This window comes from Dermacentor albipictus, chromosome 1, assembly GCF_038994185.2.
Source record: "Dermacentor albipictus isolate Rhodes 1998 colony chromosome 1, USDA_Dalb.pri_finalv2, whole genome shotgun sequence".
NCBI lineage: Eukaryota > Metazoa > Arthropoda > Arachnida > Ixodida > Ixodidae > Dermacentor > Dermacentor albipictus.
The window spans coordinates 381,429,560-381,453,338 of record NC_091821.1 but is presented as its reverse complement, the minus strand read 5'-3'; the positions used below and the strand labels follow the sequence as shown (position 1 = coordinate 381,453,338).

The 23,779-nt window shown below is 46.5% G+C and overlaps 1 protein-coding gene across 4 annotated transcripts in view; it reads left to right on the top strand.

Moving 5' to 3' along the window:
• VhaSFD (V-type proton ATPase subunit VhaSFD) overlaps positions 1-23,779 on the top strand; it is a 45,722-nt gene that overhangs the window by 9,336 nt on the left and 12,607 nt on the right. For 2 of the 4 annotated variants that reach the window (XM_065429768.2, XM_065429766.2), the window contains exons 2-6: positions 17,962-18,043; positions 18,739-18,928; positions 19,776-19,889; positions 22,086-22,190; positions 23,397-23,494. In XM_065429768.2, coding sequence (XP_065285840.1) covers positions 17,962-18,043; positions 18,739-18,928; positions 19,776-19,889; positions 22,086-22,190; positions 23,397-23,494 — 589 coding nt within the window. Of the gene's footprint in view, positions 1-14,762; positions 15,020-17,100; positions 17,436-17,961; positions 18,044-18,738; positions 18,929-19,775; positions 19,890-22,085; positions 22,191-23,396; positions 23,495-23,779 lie in introns of those variants that run through there. The other 2 variants (XM_065429767.1, XM_065429769.1) reach the window with 2 other exon arrangements.

Sequence of the window (23,779 nt, the reverse complement as noted above, 5' to 3'; positions counted from 1 at the left end):
TCCTGTCTCACCTCTCGCTCTCTTTTCCTCGCAGTGTTATGTCTACAATGCTAGAGAATGTCTCTTCCTGTCGCCTGACTGTGCATGTCAGTGGATTCTCTCAAATTCGAAGTTAGTTTTTTTTTTTTCGTAGCCAGATTCGACAGTGCTCGCGTGTGCTGCCCATTCGAATTCTCCCCTCTCCCCAAATTTATCCCCCTCTCTTTTTTGTCACGTGGCCCTCTCCCCATTCCTTGTGCCTGTGTCTGCGTGCATCCCGCTCGGAAACGGGCTCTCAATATGCCGCCGGCGACGGGTCGACTACCATGCATGCGCAGCCCGCCTGTGTTTGCCCGACGCACAGCTGCACCTCAGCTGTGTCATGGGCCGCGCTGCATATGGAGCGCGCGTGTGCGCGTCACACGGCGGCAAGGTACCTCCCACTCCTCCGTCAGCATAGACGCGTCGCCGTCTCTGCAATTCGTCCATTCTCTCTTTTTTTTTCTATTACGCCGACGGCGCTGGTGCGTGGGTGTATTGCAGTACCATGCTCGGAAGTGAAACCCATATGCAGTGCGCTTGACTTCAGCATTAACGGCGTGTGCTATTCCCGGCGCGGGCACGGGACGTTACCTTTCGCGTAGGCCGATTTCACGGGTTACTAAGCGTCGTCGTAGATAGATGGAACTATAACCGGATCCGATTAAATGTCCCGGCTCTCTTGGTGCGCTTGCATGGCGGCCGCGACGACCTGAGCTGCTAATAAAGTATACGAATGCTTTTCTTTCTCTGAAGTCAGCGGGACCGCCATCTTATAGCACCGTATAGCCAACACTCTAGAGGGTGTTGGTATACACCAGAACACCGTGAATTCAAAGGGCGCCGCCATATTGATGAGCGCCGGTCGCGCCATCTATCCCAAGAGCCGCAAAGTAGCAGGCCTGGGCTGCCACGGCGGGAGATGCGACGCGGCGCGAAAGCGAAACTTGGGCTTTTTTAGCTGGGCAGAAGACGTGTTTCGCGTTTTTTCTAACCTGTCATTTTCGCTGTCTGGATTCTATCAAACTTCAAGACCTCATGCAAGTCCGCAAAGGCCACACTGAGTGCTGTGCAGACTGCAGAAGCGAATACATCGGGTAGGTACGCTATTACGTTTGTACAAACCGCGCGCTATATGCTAGAACACGTGTGAGCTTTTTGGCACGTAACCTGTGAAGGAATTTACAGCACTGTGTTGGTGCCATATATTATTAAAGCACGCAGAACACTGTCATCTGCACTTTCAGTTTGGTCTTGTTTGTCATGGTCTGTACTGGGTTGGCCGCGTTTGGCAACCAACTGGCGAGGTCGTTTGACTGCCTAGTTAGCAGACGCCTGCCCTTCACCACCTGCACATTGAAAACAAAATAGATGTTATAGTAAGAAGGGCTGTAGTTCTTTCCCATGCCATCACTGTTGCGAAGATGTAAAGTCCTCTCAAAATGAAATAGAAAATACACCAGGCCAATTGTATCCTGCAACCACTTAAGAGTACAACATTCAGAACAAAAGCCTACAGCACTCGAACAAGCAGCATATGGTGCTAAACCTGCACTCATTGGAAAATGAGGTACTACAGTAGTTATAATGTTCAACTACATGTGCATTCAAAGCCCGTATAACAGGGCGAGCATGACAGATGCAGGTGTTGTACAGTTGCACAAACCATGACAGGGCACGTAAAATTACCATCCCTACTTAAAGCTGCATCATCAGGACCCCTTTGGTACAATACAACAACCGCACCTGCATTCCACGAAATTAGCCCCACCAACTGCAGCTACCTGGTACCAGACCTGTTTCGCTTGTGCGAGGCCATCGGTTTATTGGCGCTCCCTTAGAAAAGAAAACAGTAAAAAAAACTAGTGAGAACGATCAAAATTTTGTTACAAAATACAAGAATAATTAGGCACTTTATTTTCCTCGCCATATGAACGGAAATATTTTGCGCTTTGCCCCGCATAACAGCCCGCACGCAGTTTAGAGCTCAGGAGGCTCAAATGAATTCGTTACGAATGACACCTGCAACACCAGCTCGTAAAGGTAGGTGCGCTGCAAGAACACCTTCGGCGACGAGTAGTCGTCGTTTACGTTTTTGTGGACGCATGCTACGTGACGAGCAGACTTCGGTTTACTTTCACTAGCAATAACGCTCACCAGCAAGGCCTACAACTAGTTCACGCTTAATGGTCATTCCGTGCACCAGCTGCAAGTATCGCTAACCGCAAACTCAACTGTTCCGCTTAATCGTCGGGAGCTCTGCCTGAATGAAAACACGAAAAGGCTTGCCTTTTTGTTATAGCCAAGGCGAAGCACCGGCGCGGGATTCTGCTCTGTAGGCTTGTTGCCCAGAAAGTGCTCGGAGCAAACCTTCGTGTTACACGTATTACGTTCGTAGGGCGCAAAGTTGAACGTGGCACCAAAATATACACAGATCGAATACTCACTCGTGCATTTTCACTGGGTTGGTAGTTCTTCCTATTCACTGCAGCTATCCACCGGTGGCGCAGCTTGGCATTCTTCGTTGAGGATGGAAATCGGCGCAGGCTGAAAACACCGCACCGGCACGATTCCCTACGTGTGTTGTGCTCTTCGCAAACAGCGCTAAGCAACCTGCTCCTTTTCCGCTGGTTGTTTTGGCATCCAAACACGACGCAATGATGCCCAGATGACTTCTTCTACTTTAGATCCGTGTGAACGGGCACATTTCCGCACTTTGGAGCCCTAGAGCTGGCGCTTGCCATGTCTACTGGTCGCCGGCGAACACACTTTGGCAGCCCAGTACAAAACGGCGCCGGTCGACCGGGCAACCCGGGTGCGAGAGTATGCGTTCGGTTAGTCTGGGTGCGAGACTAGCGTGTTCTGGTCTATATAGCAGGCCGAGGAGCTGCGTAAACAACAAACGTGACCGCGCTAGAGCCAACCTAATCGCGCGACAGCACGACAGGTGCGTCTTGCACCGAGCGACAAAGTATAACAGCGATAATTTGACGAAAAGCGTCATCGAAAAACAAAACGATGTATATATACGCGGGATGGTATGCATGGTGCGCTGACGTCATCGTCGTCACCATATTTTGGTTGTAGCACGGTCAGAAGCTGCGTCCGTGACGTCATGCGCAAACTACATCAGTTTGTAGCACACGTGACGTAGCAATGAAAAGTCGCCAGGACATTTCGGTTCCGCGTATTAGCAACATCGTGACATATACGACATGAACTACGCGGCACAACAGGGAGTCGAGTTGAAAGTATGTATTTCAGATATTTACGGAAGAATAGAAAATAGCGTACGCTGCATACTTCGATCGTGGCTTCCATGTGCCCAAGAAGCCTAAGCATGTGCATATGCAGTTGACGGCACTGCACGTGCGAGTGATCCTAACTTGTATGCATATGGGGCACGACTTTTCTCAGTTTCTTCTGGTGCTTATTTCCATGCAGAGATGGCGCTTCAGCGAACTTCACTTGAACTAAGACTCCATTTGAACGATGCCGTTTAAGTTTCTCCAGGGGCGTCGCATTAGATTTCATATTCAAAAATGTTTCATCCGCCTGCTTCGACAAACTTACTCTAAGGCAATTTTAACTTATACGAACGTTTTCACTCCTTTATTCTTCTTCTTTTCTTTTTTTTTCACGACACGGTGTACTGCAAGAGCCCCTTTGGTGCTCAGCAAGCTGCTGGGCCGGGGATTATGGTGCAGGGCCTCTAAACATGTCCTCAAATAGCGCGTTGTTTTGCACGAGCGCGAAAGCAGAATAACCACCTTTTTTACATGATTGTGTAGGATAGCGAGATGCACGTGCCTGAACTTTCCTGAAACTATGGTAAATGAACGCTTCGTGTTTTAGTTTAACGTTCTTTTTTTTTTCAGCATCTCTTTCTTAATTCCCCGGTCTAATATATAGGTTCTTGGGCCGCTTGGAAACAAGTTTGTGTAGTTGTAGGCATCCGGCATGACGAACTGTACCGTCATCGAATGTGCGATCTAATATGATATATGGGGAGCAACTGATTGGACAACTGCTGGCGCCCGTGGGCAGCCCTTGGCGTATAGCATGTACTCACACGAATGAAAGTCGTAGTAGACGGTCCTGCGCGGCCACCGCCTCCAGATGAAGGGCGTGCCCTTGCGCTGCTGCTGCTGGTCGCCGTCTCCTGCGGACGCGTTGTCGGCATCCTCGACAGCCAGCTTGTCTCGCCAGTCCGCGGTGCGCACCGCAATGTCGCCATCGATAAGCGTCAGGCCCCGCGACGAGAGGTTCAGGCGGCTGTTCTCCAGGGTGTCCCACTGCGCGAGCGACACATGTATATGCACGGATGAAGGAAGTTTATATAGACTGTATAGGAGGAAGCCCTTACGTCACGCATGCCAGCCTCCGCAAGGCAACCCTTCGTGAATAATTCCCTTTTCTTGCCCACAAAAGTCGACCCATCACGCGACCCAGTGTTCGGCGGACCGAGCCGGTGCTATATTCTACAGACATTGGCGAATCCCGCCATATTTGCAACCTGGTAAGCCCTGATTGGTCCAGAGATCAGCTACGGTTTCTCTGATTGGCTCAAAAAGCCGCCATTACCAGTTGTCACAATATGGCTGAGTTTGACGACGCCTAAAATAGCACACTCGGCGCAGTGTGATTGGTTCCCGGCAGGTTTTCGTCGACGTGCACTGGTTCGGGTACTTCGCCGAGCGATATACATATATGTGTACATTTTCTGCAGATATGTTCGTGCGAATTCGGTCGTTTTATATGAGGTATACTCTTACAGCTTTCGTTGCAACGCGCGAACACGGCAGCTGCACCTTACTGCATTCGCACCCGTTTTCTTTAATTTCTTTTTATTATCATTATCTTTTCTTGCCCTTTGTTTTTGTTTAGAGCGTCATCTGAACGCAATCGAAGACGCTAAACCTTACCGCGACATGATCACGTGTAGTTGGGCCGACCTTTCGTAGCTTCAATTTCGTTACGTAATGCCAATGCCCCCCGCCCCGCCTCCCTCACCCCCCACGCACACCCTAGTTCTTTCCTTCTCACTGTGCGTCGTCATCGAAGTGAACCGTGGACCACGGTGAGCGGGCGCTGGGGATCGGCGAGGAAGTTACAGTGCCAGCCAGCTCTCTTCGCACTTCTGCGACAGGTCCACGGTACACGCGTATTTAGCCTGCTCAGCTTAAACGGTAAGAAGTACTTATGTAGAGCGTTTCATTCAGTCGACGGGCGCTGTTGCATTAAAAACGCTAAAGACGTTGCACACTCATCAGAACTAATGAAGTGCTAGTGACTTCGCCACCGTGTATGTTTCACTGTGTACTATTTCAGTATTGAGGAAGCTTTAGCTCGGTGCCAACTCCGATTTTCCTGCTAAACTACAAGTGCAACGCGTAAGCGATTTCGTTAGATAACCAATGAGCCGAGTTTAATTGAAGTTGTATGTAAAAGCGAAAGCCGAATCTACCGTCTGTATAGAATCAGAATCTTTATTTGGAGCCTCAATTTTTTGCAAAGACTGCCAAGAATCGGTCACTTTTAAACAAATTGAAGCGCAATGTTTACAGGTCCGTAACTTTGCAATAAAACCAGATATCTTAGTTCAGTGAATTGCACCCGTTAGAGCACCCGGAAGGGACAAATGTGACTCGAATCTGCAGCTTACGTAAAATTGTTACACGCTTTACAATGGTTTGGCAAAGGTCCTACTGGCAAACTAGCAGTATATTTTAAAGCTGTGTACAATACATCAGTTTTCACCACATTTGATATGTTATTAGGTGCAAATTTCTGTCTTGCACAGCGGACCAGAGAGAGAAGTCTAATGGTAAGAAAGGTAAATAGATCGACCGGAGGAGCACGTCTCACGCCTAAATAAAACATTTGCTTCCTGCAGTCGGTAGAGTTTAACTTACCCATTTTAAATGCAGCAGACTTCATAGAAATCGGTGCATGGAGCGGATACCGAGGAAAACAATTTCTCTGTTCCGACGTATTTACATAGAAGCTACTGAAGTAAACTTTCCTCATCAGAGCGTTTAAATACATTTCAGGACGTAGCCTGGGTATAGGCGTGAGCAGGTGGCCTTAGTGGCCAGTTGGCCTTCGTGCACATTGTTGGGTATAGGTAAGTTTACCACTGCAGTTGGTTGGCACAAATGGATAAAACATTACTCCGGCTTCAAAAGGTGATGTCTGCACTTGCGACGCAGCAGAACCAATATACAGGAGGCATTCACAAATATGAACACTTAAGAAACATCAATTGCAGGCCGACCCCTCGTTTGTTTTTCTCCTTGGATTGACCGTCCTCGTTGCCAAAACTTTCCTTCCTTCCTTCTTTCTTTCTATCTTTCTTGTAGTCTGCGTAGTCTTCAGTATAATATGTTTGGAGGCTCTTTCGCATTTGTGCGACCGCGCGAAGTCTCCTACTACCAATTCGAATGCAAAAGTCACAAGTTCTTTATGCATAAATTTTATCTGCCTTCGTATTTACGTTACCTTATTCGATAGCACATCCACCGAGGATTGGGCAGGTAGCGCATTTCCCAGCAGCACAGCGAACACAACCGTGGCAGTACGCATCGTCGACGCGAGTGACCAAAGGGTAAGAACCTCGGTGTGCGCTGTGATCCTCCGTCAGAAGCAAGCCCCATCATGAGGGTCCACGTGTGCGCGACGACCATTCCTCTTCCTTCAACGCGTATCCGCAAAGCCTCTTTGAGAAATGCGGGTTCACGTTAAAACGTGCGCCTGACGGAAACTTTCCACGCTTGTCGTGCGCTTGTTTATTCTCTGTGTTTGTTGTTCTACGTGTATACGTACTACATGCGGGCCAGGGGTAGCGCTGCCGGCACAATGTGATGTATGCGGTCAAGTGCCCCTAGAGCAACGCTTGCTTTTCTTGTTCGTTTCTTGTATCGGCCAGTGCCATAGACCTACCGCATATGTGTGTTGTCGTGCGGAGCCTAGAGTAAGCCTAGTTCGAGCCTAGAGATCGGAGACTGCGCCCGAGGCGTCGCCGCAAGGCGCGAGCACACCGGCTCTTTGTTCCAGGTCTAAAAACAAACTGTCGTGCTCACTTCGAATCATACGCAATGCAAGAAGAGCGTGACAGGAAGAAAATAATGTCATTATTTCATAGCGTTCAACAGCAGCGAAGAGAAAAGTAGTGGCTAAAAAGGGTATGATGAAAAAATAATAATAATAACGGACTTTGGACACATTTGGCATCGGAACACGACCGTGCCACAAAAACGAAATAAGCATGGCGACATGTTTTGATCATCATCGTCATGATCAGCAGCAGCCTATTTTTATGTTCACTGCAGGACGAAGGCCTCTCCCTGTGATCTCAAATTACCCTTATCCTGCGCCAACTGATTCCAACTTGCGCCTGCAAATTCCCTAATTTCATCACTCCACCTAGTTTACTGCCGTCTTCGACTGCGCTTCCCTTCTCTATAGGCACCATTCTATAACTCTAATGATCCACTGGTTATCCATCCTACGCATTACATGGCCTACCCAGCTCCCCTTTTCTCTCTTAGTGTTCCTCGCTTAGTGTCTATTAGAATATCGGCTATCACCGTTTGTTCTCTGATTCACACCGCTATCTTCCTGTCTCTTAACGTTACGCCTAACATTCTTCGTTCCGTCGCTCTTTGCGCGGTCCCTAACTTGTTCTCGAGCTTCTTTGTCAACCTCCAAGTTTCTGCCCTATAGGTTAGCACCGGTACAATGCAGTGATTGTACACCTTTCTTTTCAATGACAGTGGTAAGCTCCCAGTAAGGATCTGGCAATGTCTGCCGTATGCACTCCAACCAATTTGTATACTTCTGTAAATTTCTATAAATTTCTATAAATTTCTGTAAATGTCCTTCTCCTTATTAGGGTCGAGTAATTGACGTAGATAAACGTCCTCCTTTACAGACTCCAGAGGCTGACTGGAAATCCCGAATTCTTGTTACCTTGCCTGGCTATTGAACATTATCTTTGTCTTCTGAACATTAATCTTCAACCCCACTCTTACACTTTCTCTCTCTGTTAAAGTCCTCAATCATTTGTTGCAATTCGTCTCCAGTGTTGCTGAACAGAAGAATGTCATCTGCAAACCTAAGGTTGCTGAGATATTAGCCGCTGATCCTCACTCCTGGGCCTTCCCAGTTTAATAGCTTGAATACTTCTTCCATGCGTGCAGTGAATATCATTGGAGAGATCGTGTCTCCTTGCCTGACCTCTTTCTCGATAAGCAACTTTCTACTTTTCATATGGAGAACCAAGGTAGCTGTGGAATCTTTGTAGCTATTTCTCAAAATATTCACGTATGCCTCCTGTACTCCTCGATTACGTAATGCCTTTATGACTGCTGGTATCTCTACTGAATCAAATGCATTTTCATAATCTATGATATAGAGAGGTTGATTGTACTCTGCAGATTTCTCGATTACCTTATTGATGACGTGGTTGTGATCCATTGCGAATTTTTTTTTTTTTGCTAACATCTAAAGACAGCGAAGAGGAACGCAGAGAAATATTGCTGCTCTGAGATCCACGCTTCGAACGACCGCACTTCATTGGACTTTGAATTAGCCCCTTTTGATCAATTAATTATGAGTATGCTCATTGCCCCACGAAGTTGAAATTAGGGTTGTATATCTCACTTTTGCTTCTTCGACTCCATCTGTGCTAAATTTTATATCCGTACCTTTATTACCCTGTACTTCGGGTTTTGCACTACAGCGTGGCGATGTACGGACGCTCAAGCTCTGTTTCCTATGGGACGATACTGCTTTCGAGGATCAAAAGCACACGTGTGCTAGTCGAGCCCGTGTACTCTGCGCGCAAACGTACGACTCCGTACGTCTGCGCGCACTGTAGGAGCCGGGGGTCGTGGCCTCGGAGTTCGGAGTCTGCGGCGTCACACAGAGGGCCGCTCCCTATCCTACGTCGCCGGTGCATCTCGTGACGGGTAGCTGGCCTACGCTGCCGGGGGCGCCGCACGGAGGCTAAACGGGCCCACGCCGTCGTCCGAGTTTTTCTTGACGAGGGTTGCTTCTTTCGTGAAGATTACGAGGTCGAGTGGATGAGGAACAGAACAGGGGTTTTATTTAAATTGGCATTGCAAACTTGTTGACATAGAACAAGGGGTATCGTATACTGCCCGATGCACGTAGCTTAGAACATCGTTCTCGTAGCATGAGCTACAGGTCAGAAGGCTACGTCTTTCTGGCGAGCACACATCATAGCACACTAGCACACTCCAGCAGTCCGCTTAAATCCCTTTGGTCCTCCCTAGATCCCTAGGTCAGGGATATCTGCGATCACACCTTCCTCCAACCGGAGCGCCCAAAGTCGAGGAAGGCTCCGCCTTGAGACCGAGGGTGGGCATAAGCACTCCGGCACCTTTGTTTCCTGAACACAAGGAAAGGAGGGGAGTTTCGTAAACAGGGATTGCCACGCTTGATTCAAACTGGCACGTCTTGATTCCTGGAATGACCCAGCAATTAGCTGCAGCGTCTGTCAAACGACCGTGGCGGTTACCGGAGTCAGTGAGGAAATGGCGTAAAACGCCCTTTTCCAGGAGTTTCCAGGCTGGAAGGTCACGGCTCCCGCTAGCCGATTATAACATCACAGACAGCTAGAGCTGTCACTGGGCCGTTATGTCTGTTCCACTCGAGACGCCCCCGAGCTCTGGAACAGCTTCCAAGAGCTCACGTGACATATCCGATCGCACTGACAACACACGGAATACGTTTTAGCGAAGACGTGAGAAAAATTCCTTAGAAACTGCAGTAGACGCTAAGACCCGTTCTATTTTAATTTTTGCAAAGGTGGAGCGCCTTATTTGTGACATCAGACTTGGAATTGCGTGAGCAATACCAATTAGCTCGGGAGATCACTCAGCGAATTATCTGATTCCAAACACATATGATACACTCTTGGAATTGAAGTCAACCATGCAGTGTTCAAGATATGTACGTTGAATACATCCTGAGACATACGCGCTAAAATATGCCGCGAAGTTCATCGATTTTACATCGTTTCCCGCAACAGGCTTCTTCACAGGTTTTATACAGGAAACGACCGCCCTATACGGAGCACAAATAGAACTGCAGGGGACCATTCGGGTTATATGCTTGATTCCTTTGCCTAGAACATCGATGTAGTGAAGACCATAGACCAGCCGCGGCGGCTCTGTAGCTAGGACATTGCGCTGCTGAGCACGAGGTCGTGGGTTCAACTCCTGCCGCGGCGGCCGCATTCGATGAGGGCGGAATGCAAAAGTGATCGTGCACCGTGCTTCGAGTGCATGTTTGAAACAACCGCAGATGGTAAAAATTGATCCGGAGCGGCTTCACTGCGGAGTACCTAATGACCCAACTGTGCAATTTAGCGAAGTTATATAAACCCCGCAATTCAGTGAAGAACATAATTTGGGTCTCGTAACATATCCGATCGCGTTGACAACACACCGAATATGTTTTAGCGAAAACGTGTGAAATATTCTTAAGACACTGCAGTAAACGCTTAGACCCGTTGTATTTTAATTTTTGAAAAGGTGGAGCGCATTCTTTGTGACAGCAGACTTGGAATTGCGAGAGCAATACCAATTAACTCGGGAGATCACTCAGCGAATTATCTGATTACCTGATAATTGATGATTACCTGATGATTATCTGATAATTCGTATAGCCAGTTCGTACGGCTCAACCTCGATATGTCTCAATAGCATCTTGCCGCGTAGAGCCACGTACGTCGTATCTTATTTCGTGCCACTCACTGCGCACCCCAGTGATCGCGTTTAATTTGACCAGTGAGCCGTGTGAATTGTGTGCATACGCCTGTTCGTCGATTCGTCTACATCAACCCGACAGGAACGGACCGAGTTAAATGTCAAGTTGACGTACCCCCGACCCGACCCCGTTTGCATGAACTCACTTCAGAAGACAAGAAGTTGCTGTGGAAAAAAGAACGAATCGGCGAAAGTCGCTTTTACCGCCGCACCGCCAACACTATGCCCGACAGCGCCTACGTGCATTTCGCCGGGCGGGTCGGTCCGAGTCAACAACGTACCCCGTGAAAGCGGACAGATCTAGCCAGCCCCAATGCTCACCTGACCTTATCCATGCTTACGTAAACCCGAAATGCAAATTTGTGCCCGAGAAGCAGACTCGAACAAGTTTTGTAGACCTCGTGTAAGCGGTTTGTGTGATAACATGGACGAGATTCCGAACGAGTCCGAACGTGTGTGACAGGCACCTTTAAAGTTGGCTTTTTCACAATGAGATCATATGAGTGGGGAAGCCTCCGCTTCTGTGATTTATTTAGTTTTACATGAACTCTGGCAACGACAATGGGTCTTCATAAACATATATAAATATTTAGGTAAAGGCATCTCAGCTGCGTTTGAACTGGGGAAATCTATGTCACGAGCCCGGCGCTTGCATACTATTAGGGCGTTACGGAATAAACGCCCGACACCACTCCACGCAGCGTGCGATGAACGCACGCTGAGTGCAGCATTCGCTATCAAGGTGACGACTAAGCTATATATACCTAAGGCACGGTAAGAAAACTGATCTGGTAAGTTATACGGCTGCTGAGGACCTTAAAGGAATCTAGAACGCAATGTCTGCCGGTCTGTGCGATCCGTTCAGTTCAGTTCAGTTTTATTTCCTTAAGGGCCTCGGTGTTATGGGTATTACACATGTGGTGGGGTTACATGTTGCATTCTTATTTTAATACATGTTATGTTAGCTTGTGTAACAGTAACATCGGTGGGCAACTGATTGGTTAGGCCGTTCCAGTCTGATGCTGCCCGGAAGAAAAATAAGGCTGAAAAAATAGTAGTGCGAGAACGCGGGCGTGAAAATTGAAATGGATGGCCGGTGCGTTGTGACGTATGCGTGTGGCGTAAGGTGTAAAGTGCGCGATGCAGTGCGCTGTAGAAAGACTTAAGGAAAGGACGGAGGCTGGCGATACGACGACGATAAGAAAGAAGTGATAAGTCGATTTATGCTTTTAAAGATGATAGACTGATGTCGTACAAATAGGAAGAATTAATCAACCTAGTTACGAGCCCTTGAAATTGTTAAAGGTCATTTTTTTTAGATATTCCCGATGCTGATATTAAATGGGTGAAGAAAATTATGGTTTCGGTCTGAGAAGCGTTTTATATAGGCAAGAGAAGAAGGGGAACAAAGGGGCTCGATCTTGATAATCATAACCACGTAAAGCCAACATACAATGAAGCCAAGGAAAGCGTAAACTTTATTTTCAAATCAATGAGATTCGAGTCCGGCGTCGTTTTAGTGGGTCTGGGCACCCGCCGTGAACGCGGTTCCGAGACCTTGTCTCGAAGTGGCTTCCTCAGCTGGTTGGACGGCCCAGAGTTGTGCTGTCAGGTTCGAGCTGAGCAGTGCGGTCTTCCAGCGCGAGCGGAGGCTGCAGCGGTGGAAAAGATGGAGAGGTCGGCACTGCCCGACTTGTTTGTTAAGTCCCGACATTCCGATAACATGTGATTAAGTGTGGCAACCTCGCCACACGATGGGCATCTGTTTGTAGTTTACATGTCTGGATACATGGCGTGCATGAATCTGCGGTTTCTGTAAGAATTCGTTTGTAATTGTCTGAAGTGTACTGCTTGCGTAATGTCTAACCTAGCATGAAGTAATGGGTATACGCGTCTCTGTAACTGGTAGTGTGTCGTGATTTCATGGAACATGGTCATACGATCCTCCCACGCCCAGACGTTTGCAGACCCCGCGGGGGCTCTTCCTCCGATGATGCTCGGTGAGTGAGGCCTCGAGCAGCGCGGTGAGCCGCTTTTTTGGGGGTGCTCAGTCCAGTGCAGTGGCGTAGCAACAGGGGGGGGCCGGGGGGCCGTGGGCCCCGGGTGCAAGGGGCCAGTGGGGAGGGGGGGGGGGTGTCATATACGCCTGAAGACACCCTTTCCGCCGGCTACACCCGGGGGGGGGGGGGGGGGTGCTGACGGAAGACCTATGGGCCCCGGGTGCCAGACGACCTAGCTACGCCACTGGTCCAGTGTGTGCCGGGATCCATAGCAAATGCCTTCGGTTATTGAAGTCGGTCTCTCCATGCTGTATGGGATGTGGCTGGAGTATGTGATACGCCTCTTGCGAGATGCGCCCACTTGCAAAATTGCGACTTGCCGTTTGCGAATCGCAGATCATGTATGTACCTTTGGTTTGTGTGAGGGCCGTTGCTATGGACGCTTCCTCTGCCGTTTAGGCATGTGCCGTGTTCACGGGGTCACCAAGGAAAGCATCGAGGAAATTAACTGTGGTGAAAATTGGAATGTAGAAAGTAATGAAGAAAAGGGAAATGAAAGTGGACGAAAAGATAACTTATCGGCGGTGGGAGCCGAACCCACAACCTTCGCATTGCGCGTGCGTTGCATTACCAATTGTGCTACGGCGAGGGCTATTAATTCATCCACTAACTTGGGTATTTTATGTTTACTAGATCTAGCCCTAGGAGTGTTAGCCAGAGCCACTCAGAGCCATGGTGCGCGGACGTGGGGTATCCTTTTTTTTTTTCTGCCTGATGGCGTCCCGCAACACGTGATCTTAAGAGATCAGGCACGTGGATAATAAGCCCTCGCATGCTACCTAATGACATCAAGGCTGCCAGATCCGAGACCCTCACAATGAATAAACGAGAGAAGAAGGGGAACCTAAGAAGTTGTGGGTTCGGCTTTCACTGGCAACAAGCTATCTTTTCATCCACTTTCATTTCCATTTTCTTCATTATGTTCTACATCCCAATTTTAACCACAGTTAATTTCCCCGATGCTATTTTTTTTTTTGGCTTCGTTGCCTGTTGTCTTTATGTGGTCTTTATATAAGCAAATAACTTAACATATTTCGTAGCTATGCGAAGGTGGCGCTTTAAAGATCCCAGTTTTTTGTTAGATGACGAAAAAAATGCTAGTGATGTGAGCGTTCCAAGTGAGGGCGTTTGATAGCTCAAAGAATTGCCGGGAGAACCGTGAAGATGGTAATAGAAGAAGCAATTCACTTGGAGAAAACTGCTAAGCGTGAAAGTTGCAGCGGGTGCGGTCGAATCATCTGTGGTTTGAACTACATGCTCGTGAAGAAAGGACAACCAAGTTCTAATTAGTTCCAGGGGCGTATTAGTTGACGCGAAAACGTTCAAACCATGTTTGCACGTATGGTACGTAGTTGAGATCGGTTCTAGATGATGATGATGACTTTGAGAACTTCGGCGCATACTTAGTGTGGTGAATAGGCCAAGGATCGATATATCGCCTTCAAGGGAAGTGAGGGGAGAACGAAGACGGCAACTAATCTCCACGAGGATACCTCCGTCACGAGGTCTTCGTGCTGCTCTTGTACCAAGCGCCTCGACCCTGCAATTAATTTATGTGGTTTTACGTGCCAAAACCACTTTCTGATTATGAGGTACGCCGTAGTGGAGGACTCCGGAAATTTCGACCACCTGGGGTTCTTTAACGTGCACCTAAATCTAAGTACACGGGTGTTTTCGCATTTAGATGGGTGCGAAATGCGGCCGCCGTGGCCGGGATTCGATCCCGCGACCTCGTGCTCAGCAGCCCAACACCATAGCCACTGAGCAACCACGGCGGGCGAGCCTGCAATCATTCTTTCAACCTACAGTGCTGTCATCGTTGTGGGACTTGCCAGAGTTTCGAACGATGCAAACGGCACTCATTCGACAAAGACAAAGAGGACGAAGAAACAGTTGGCGTTTCGCTGTCACGTGCGAACCGCAGACGCCACGAAGAAGAAGCAGAAGAAGAGGGCTGCCATTCCGGTCTGCCGTGCCGGTATAGCCACTTGCTTGGTTCGTCAACAAGCTTCACGATTCTGCGCTCCACATTCAGCTCGCTCTTGAAGACCACCCTGCACCTGCTGGTGGGCAGTTCTCCCGAAAGCTCTGCGCACACCATGCACGCTCCCCGTACATCGGCAGGAGCCGACAGCGCCAGCGAGCGTAAGTGCGACGCGCCCTCCCTGCTGTCTTCGCTGTGGGCACGCAGTGAAGACAGACTTACACTCTCCGAGACAGATACGTAGGCAACACTGCAGTTTGTTTCGCGGCACTAAGGTATTTCGTATGTTGCAGACGACCGACTCTAAACTGGTGCTAGTCTAAGGAGTCATGCGCGGTGCACGAGCCCGAAGCACTGACTGGTTTCAACTGCGGCACTTGCAGCGTGTAGCCTGAAATGTATGCATTATTAGCGAATATTAGTTGATTGCGCAGTGATTCACGTTGATGGTCGCACAAGTTAAAGCGTCCGCCGGTCTTGGTATAATGACCGCTTGTAACGCAGTAAACACATAAAATTTTATTACTTGCATGCGGCGCCATAAATGCCATAATGGAGCATGATTCACAGTAAGGTGAACGCTTGGGCTAGGATATAGCGAGTCATCCGGGATACATACGCTCATAGAGCTGGGGTAAACATAGACAAAGACAAGAAACAAGAAAGAAATACGGGGCTATATCCGTTTTGTTTCTTGTTGATTGTGTCTATGTTTAGGCTAGCGCTGTAAGTGTATTCATGACGATTCACTGGTTCCACAATACTGCCGGTGAGTAGTAGGCCGAGATTGTTCGAGGGATATTTCAACATGGCGGCTTAGGGCTCTACAACAGATTCACGGCACAACAGAACAAAATGTCCAACATGGTCCATGTCCTTCATATTAGACTTGTACAGGTTATATATCAAAAATATGTAACCGGTTACAATTACTTCATCCAGAAATGTAATTGATTGCAGTAGCCTCAAGGAAGCAATTCAGCAATTGCTTAAATCCAATTGACTACTTTTTCGTTACTTTTCTCCCAACCTTTATCAATATGGCATAAACAACGTATAGATAGAACGAACTGGTCTGATTCTTTCAGTGCGTGTTCTTCAGCCCTTTCCACGTTATTTTCGCTAACAATTGTTTTTCAAAATTTTTGTCGGTCGTCTTTCCTGGTTTCCTTGTGAAGTCACCAGCAGTGACACTGAAAACTCGTTCAATGTGCGCGCTGGGGGAAGGACGGTGTCGTAACATACGAGCGCCTTGAGCACAAGATTGTAGCTACTCAATGCCACAATGTTCGCGCCTGGGTCCTCTACGAAGCGCCGCGCTTCGCGCTGTTGCCGGGGTTCAGAGAATGCGCTCCAGATGTGGCCAATTAAAAGTTTAGAGAATCGTACGTAGGGCATCTCCTGGAGTCAATATCCGAAGTGGCCATCACAATTGACCGATAGCTGCCATATCAGCCCTGGTCTAATTCGTTGGACAACATCTGGCGGATTATTACGATGAGGAAACAGACGTTGAGCGCCCAGGTTTGCCTCTTCATGCACGACCGCGGATATTCCAATGTAGTTCCCGCCAAATAGAAATGTTAAAAGGTGTGTCAGCTGTAACAGGTTGTCCATCAATAATGTAACTACATGCATGTAATTTCTTACTTGAACAAGTAATTGAATTAAGTGAGCTTAGCGTTACCGAGTAACAAAAGCACCGATCAGTTACAAAACTGCCGAACAATGCAATCAATTACAAGCAATAATTGAATGTAGTTTGCTTCGTGTAAGTCCTTTCCAGATATAACGCCCAAAATTCGCGCAGCTGTGTTGTCGCTTTATTAGTTTCGTGCGGAGGTAGCAACAGCAGTCGCGTACCAAGTCATGCATGTCCTGTGTCCTAGAAAAAAATAAATAAAAAAAGCGGACGTCAGGGAATATATGACGACTATAGTTGTTACCGACGTCTTAGCAAGGCTAGATAGATAGGTAATCTATATTATAGCCGTAATGAGTGTTAGGGCTCTACGCATGAAACAGTTCCATGCAAGACGTGCCATGGGTTTTCAAATTTCGCGCTTAAAGTGACACCTCACGACCTTCACGACCTACAGCGGTTGTAGTTGCAACAACTACATGCTTAAAATAGCGTATTGGATGAATTGAAGTGCAGACTATTTCATTAAATCAAATTATTCTCGCACGAGTTTACTTTAAACTACTTGCCACGACACAATAAAAAGTGAGCGTATCACAGCCAGCTGACTGATGCGACGCTCAAGGAGGCTTGGCGGAGAGTCGCCAGTGCCGTGTTGATTTCTGTGTATTTCTTACGATCTCACATTTGGAAGTCTCGTTTAGTGGACTGCACATGGGCACTGCTGTTACCGTACCAGTCTGAAACTGTAGGCGAGCTTCAAGCTTTGCGGCATCCGCCGACAGCTCGATTTTTGCCCCATTGCGGGGTGTGCCGCATCGTTCTCCCCTCACGTGACGTCTGCTGCCGTCTCCGCTGCCTGTCGCAAAACATGTCTCTGAGCACGGATATTGGCTCTGTTTTAACGGGTTTGCCCGATGATTTCGAAAAAGGAGGTTTGTCATTTTACTTACGGCCTCTTCTATACATTAGTTAACGCGTGTTTTCTCATTATGTTCAATGAGCGCGGTTTTACTGCGCCGTTGTTTGCAGCGGAGCCGCGGCTAGTTGCAACTTTCATATTGCTCTTTCGATTGCTCCTTGTTATTTAAATCGCGGCAGCACAATTCCGGGAATATATAAGTTAATTTATGTAATGTGCATGATTTATGCTGCACTCTAAGCATGGGCTTTCTCTTTCTTTCATAGTGTAATTTGCACCGTATCAACTTGCTTTCGGTGATGTAGCAATCTGAGTTACGTTGCGTAAGTGTTTATTGTAGCGACAGAGTGTTTATAGGACAAGCTGAGAGCACTGATTGTTACAGATTGCAAGCGTTTTTTATACGTATTCGAAATATGTCGATCCTGCGAGTCTCTAACGTGTGATCATAAGTTTTCTTTGGTATAACAGCTAGGCACCGTCGTAACAGTCCATTTCTGCCGTATTTCTTAATTGTATTTTTAAATTATTTTTTCTAGGTGTGGTGGCTGCCACCAGTGTTCTTCACCAAAGGGCGAACGAAATACGGCAACAAAGGGTCAATTGGCAGTCCTACCTCCAGTGAGTAATATACTTAACGATTTCACGTCATAAATTAATGTATACAGAAGGAGGTCTCATATCTCATGGCTGTGGGGGACCTTGTAATAAGTAAGTGACATGTCACTATAGTCACATATTCGTAGTTACGGCAGTGAACTTGTGGCTCATGGCATGTTTCATGGATCAGAATAATGGCACCAATTAATGCACTAGGTACGTCGCAACTAAGAATGCGAGTTTTGTTACTGTGATGAAACCAGAAATTTGAATGTGCCAGGGTAACACTGGCCATTTCTCAGTCATGTGAGAGAGCACAAATTGCAGCTTCTGTCACATTTGCCTACATTACAGGAGCTCTTGTGCTCCAGAGTATGCTGCCGCTGCATGTTGGTATACGGTGTTTTTGACTAGACCTCTTGGGCTGCAACACCTGATAAGTGATGTGCCGCTATTGAGAGATCTCGGACAGCCAGCTTTGCTCACTTGCCCACCATAGATCAAGTACATGCAAAGATCTGATTTTTTGCATGGAGTTCCAGCACAGAGGTCCTCCTACTTTAAGATAGTTGGTTGGCATTACTGTACGATGCAGCAGCTTTTGCCTTGCCTATCTAAGTGATCGGTGAAGCAAGTTTATGAGCACGTCATATGAATTATATGACGTGATATGCTATGTGTGCGTTGTGTTGGGCCACATCATTAATCTTGTGCAGGAGCCAGATGATCACACAAGAAGACTACAACTTCATTGTTGCCCTTGACCAGTCGACACCAGAAAGCAGGGCTAACCTGCTCAAGCAGCAGCGTCTGCAGTCAGCAAAGACCTTCTTCAACATGCTGGGGCACATTTCGAGAGACCAGACCATCCAGTACATCCTCATCATGATAGACGAGATGCTTCAGGTAATGCTTGCTGCAATTTCATTAGGTGTCCTTCCAACTCCTCATTATTTTTGTTTGTCACTCAAGTTTGGCTATATTGCACATATTGTCATGTAGGAGTGACAATCAGAACACAGTAGCAAAAACTGTGGATTATGAGACTAACTCGTTATTGAGTGAACTTTCGCCCAGAAAAACAAGTTACACTCAAAGCACTTCGACAGTGGTGAGCAGAGTCTGCGTCGAAAACTTGAGCTGCGGATCAGATGCGTAAGCTATTTATACATGGCTCAATGAAACTTCCAGCGTAATCGCTGGCACTCGCGTAGGTTATAGAATGTACACCACCATTCGCGTCACGCACACAATCTGATTACCCCAGGCTTGGCGACAACATAGGCAACAGATCCGACAAGCAATAACATTTTGGAAATTTCTGATACAGAGAGGATGAGCAATAACCTTTAACATTTGTTAGTTGGTGAAAGACGGTCACTGGAAAAAGACCAAGTACGCCTGTCAATATTGTTGTAAGTAAGGAAGCAAAATCCTGGTTACCTGTATGAGTTAGTTTGTACACTATGTGAACATTTGTCATTTGCAAGGCTCATGATAAAACTGTTCACTTGCATGAACAGTTCACATTTTTGACAAGTTACATAGCTCATATGTTGTATCAGGCTTTTTTAATGGCAAATATGAGTGACAGCTTAAATGAGTATGAATTGCAAGAAACTGACAGTTTCTTGTCCGAAGCATTGCACCTTGTCTTTGCTGAACCTGTTTTTTAATGGCATCTATTCCATTTTGTGACGGATTTTTGTATTGTTTCACCTGCAGACATTATGTGACCTTGTTTACTTTGTAGGAAGACAAGTCACGAGTGGAGATTTTCAAGGAGTATGCCCGCAAGAAAAAGGAGCCGGTCTGGACTCAGTTTTTGACCTTGCTGAATCGACCAGATGGCTTCATCGTGAATATGGTATGCAACGTGTGAAATGTTGCAACATCCAGATAAATTCATTGCAGAAAATATGGGTGGGCGCCCCAAAGTGGAGAAGTTATTACGAGGGGACTGTTGTTGCTTACACAAGAACTGAAAGTCAGTCTAGTTCATTCATTATTACATCATGCATAATGTTACGTTTTCTGTGTAATTTTCACGTTTTAAAGCATCACATATTAGCACACCATTGTTGTGTTCATACAATTCACAATTTGGTCATCTTTCCTTGTTCTGCTATGCGCACACTATATTTGTTCGTGGAGACTTTGAGGTGCCATGGCAGTGAATTTTCGAGTTTGAATTATGCATTTCATGTTAAGCTGCATGTGTCCCACAGCAGGGTAGCAAAACTTCAGCCCATTTGGTACGGCAGAAAATTTGCATATGAATATTTTTATGTCGCTGTTGAACTATACAGCAGTATGGCAAGACTGAGTGGGGAGGAAATTAATTGGCGGCCCCAGAAATGGCTCCCTCGAGTAACAGAAGCCTATCTCAAAGTGTAACTGCAAGTCGGCCTAGTTGGAACAGATTCATTTTTAGAAAAACTTTTTGTGCACAAAACAAACAGGGACAAAGAAAAGGAGCAACACAAGGACGAGCGCTTTCTGATAAAACCAATTGTTAGAAAGCGCTCGTCTTTGTGCTGTTCCTTTTCTTTGACCCTGTTTGTTTTGCGCACAAAAAGTTTTTAAAAAAATCTATCTCAAGGGCCATGCTTTTGTGCAGTACAAATATTGAAGTTATTGCAGGGCTATAAAATGTCTTAGCCACCACACATTCGTTTAATTTTGCATGTGTGTCTCGGAATTTTGCTGCTGCCTTTTATTGTGTGAGGGAAGGAATCACAGGCACAATTCAATGCCGACACCCTTGCTGTGCCTTTGGTTGCCAGAGCATTCAGAGTAAAGAGTCTGATGTGGTCTCGCAGTGTTTCAAAGCAGACGACACGGCACTGACCCCTCATTTCCTGACATCACACAGTCCATACCAAAATGGTGGTCGCTGTAGGTGGGAGTAGCTTAGAGGAAGCAAAATTATGAGTCACAGTGTGCTATGATAGCCATGTTTTATTGTCTGTATAACCATATTGAGCACTTTACTTTCAGTTACAATGATAAACTGAGAGTAGTCATGTGACGGTGGTCATAGCCCCTTTAATGTGCCTGCTAATGTTCCCTTTCATGTGCCTGCTATTCAGTCTGAGAAGTTTTTGCATGGATTCCGTCTTATTATTGTAGCCCACATTTAATTTTGTGAGGGCCAACAGATTGTTGAGCCCCTTGTTTGCTGACACGCCTTCTGGGGCATGATTTGAATACAGTAACTTCAAGGGATACTTTCCTGGTGTGATGCTATTCATTGCAAAAGCCAACAGACAATCAATCCAAGGAAAGTATTGGCAAAAATAACTAAATTCCCGGCATCTAATGTTTTCAAAATTCACCAAGCTTTTATAGGCATATATTTTCCTCTGAAAAGAAGTGTGAAAAAATTGCTCACACATATTTATATCGGGAAGCAAACAAAGGTATGAAAAACATTATTGTTGTAAAGGCAGTGAGGTGCATCAACTACGGTTGAAAATTGCTAAAATGCATGTAGATTTATTGAGTGGTTCATAAATAACAGCGTCAGGTGCACGTTGCTCTTTCAGCTAAATTGTTGAGCGATTTCCACCCAGATTTTGCTTAGAGGGAGCATTTCTTCAGTGGGTTTAATTTAAAGAAGTACTAACATATTTTGGACTATGTACTTTCTTTTGCCTTTTTTTTCTATTTTTCGTTTTGTATGTGTGTGTGTTCATTGAAGGTCGTAGACCTCTAAACCTTACCAAAGATACTAGCACATGTTGGAGCATTCTAAATAACTTATAATAGCTCTTCTATAGCCAGTTTCAGTTTTGTTACCCAGGAGGTTACTGTGTCATGACCTCATGGCACAGAAGGTGGTCAATTGGTAGTTTCATGAAGTTTTGGCACTCGCTCCGGCTCGCTCATTTTCCTCCTATGCTGCTACTTGTGAGGCTCGATGTAGCAGCTAGCAGACCACCGAGCGAACCGCAGTGAGTGTCAAAATGTCACACAGTATTGTAGCGAAACAAGTGCAGTGTTGCGTAGTGTCTTGATACATCTGTTTTGCTTGTGCATTGATTTCATTGTCTGCAACCAGACAAGTCGCATCATTGCCAAGATTGCTTGCTGGAGCCGTGAGCTGATGGAGGGCTCCGACTTGCAGCATTACCTCACCTGGCTCAAAGACCAGCTTCGCATGCCGGTGAGTGCACTAACACAAGCTTGTGGGTTCATCAATAAGCTGAAGAACATTCATGACAAGGCCTTCAGAATATTGTGACATGGTGAAGAGGAGTAGACAAAAGAAGAGCAGGAGGACGAGCTGAGTAGCAGACAAGGCAACATTTCAGTGGCGACATCATCAATGGCGACAGTTTTTGGTGGAAGGTGCTGGGTACCCCCAACCGCCACGCAAGACTGATGACACAGTTCTCCAATCTCCTGATCTGCATCGAAGCCGCCGGGTCGCTGGATCGCCCCCATTACTTCCGATATTTGAGATGTCCCACAACAAAGGCAACACTCACTCCGAAATGTTGCCTTGTATGCTACTCAGCTCGTCGTACTCCTTTTCGCCATGTTACAATATGCTTCATAATGCGCACTTACATGTATTACCAGGACAATGTTATGAATAAGTCACTGTAGTGTGGTGCTGTGCCAGACACGTGCAAAGCCTCAGATAATGTGACTGCCTAATGCAATAGTGTATTTTTATATAGTGAGACCAGCACTGCATCACTGTAGCTAAGCAAGAGCTGCTTATTCAGTAATGTGCAATTCTTCGTCTGTTTTAACATGTAGATAAATTTGACTAATTGCAAACATGTGCACACCTCTGTCAGCCAATTTATCATGGTTGCTGTGGTTGCATGTTAGATTGAGTGGTTGCATTATTCTTTTTTCACATGTAACAGAAACATTGCCTTAAGACAGTATCAAGTGTTTGCCATTGCAGATGCAATAGAATTATTGAAGGACCTCTTTTTTTTGCACTTACCACTTTTCACATTGTATTTTACTGTGGGCTTATAGTGTCATGCAAATAACCACACTTGTTACACCAACTGGCTGGTACAGAAAGTACACAGAAACAATGTATTTTTTTTTTTCTTTCTATGGTTATACATGTATTTGACTGGTATGTCCAAAGGCATGGAAAGTGCTCGATAGATGGGGTTGTGTGAAATGAGGCAACACTTTTTGTGTCATTTGCCCAGAGCACCTACAGTGTGGCTGGCTATACTGAAGAGCGGGGGAAGTGGGATATGTGAAGGCGTCTTTCAGACAGATCATTAAATTTAGTCTGTATATACCTATTCTTTCTTGTTTTTTTCCTCCTATTGCGCACAATTGCTAGCTGGCTACGATATTGACGCTTGCGTGCCGTCCTTTCTTTTGCTCCCAGAACAATGACTACATCCAGTCCGTGGCTCGGTGTATGCAGATGATGCTGCGGATCAATGAGTACAAGCTAGCTTTCGTTGCCATTGATGGCATTTCAACGTAAGTATAGGACAATTCAGTGCTTTTGCTCTAAGGTGCTCCCACTGCTTGCACGTTGCCGTGCATGCCATCCTTGTCTTGCTTTACTTCTACCATGTGTGTGTAATGTCATCACTTTCTGGCATGTGTCATCCTCATGTAAGGATACTCTGTAGTGTATATGTCCTTTTTGTCACACTGATGGCACTGCTTCTCAGATCTGTTGCAACAGCGATGAGTCTGCTAATAGAATGTGTGGCAGAACATTCAAATAATGGCTACATGTGAGCTAAGCCAATCGTATAT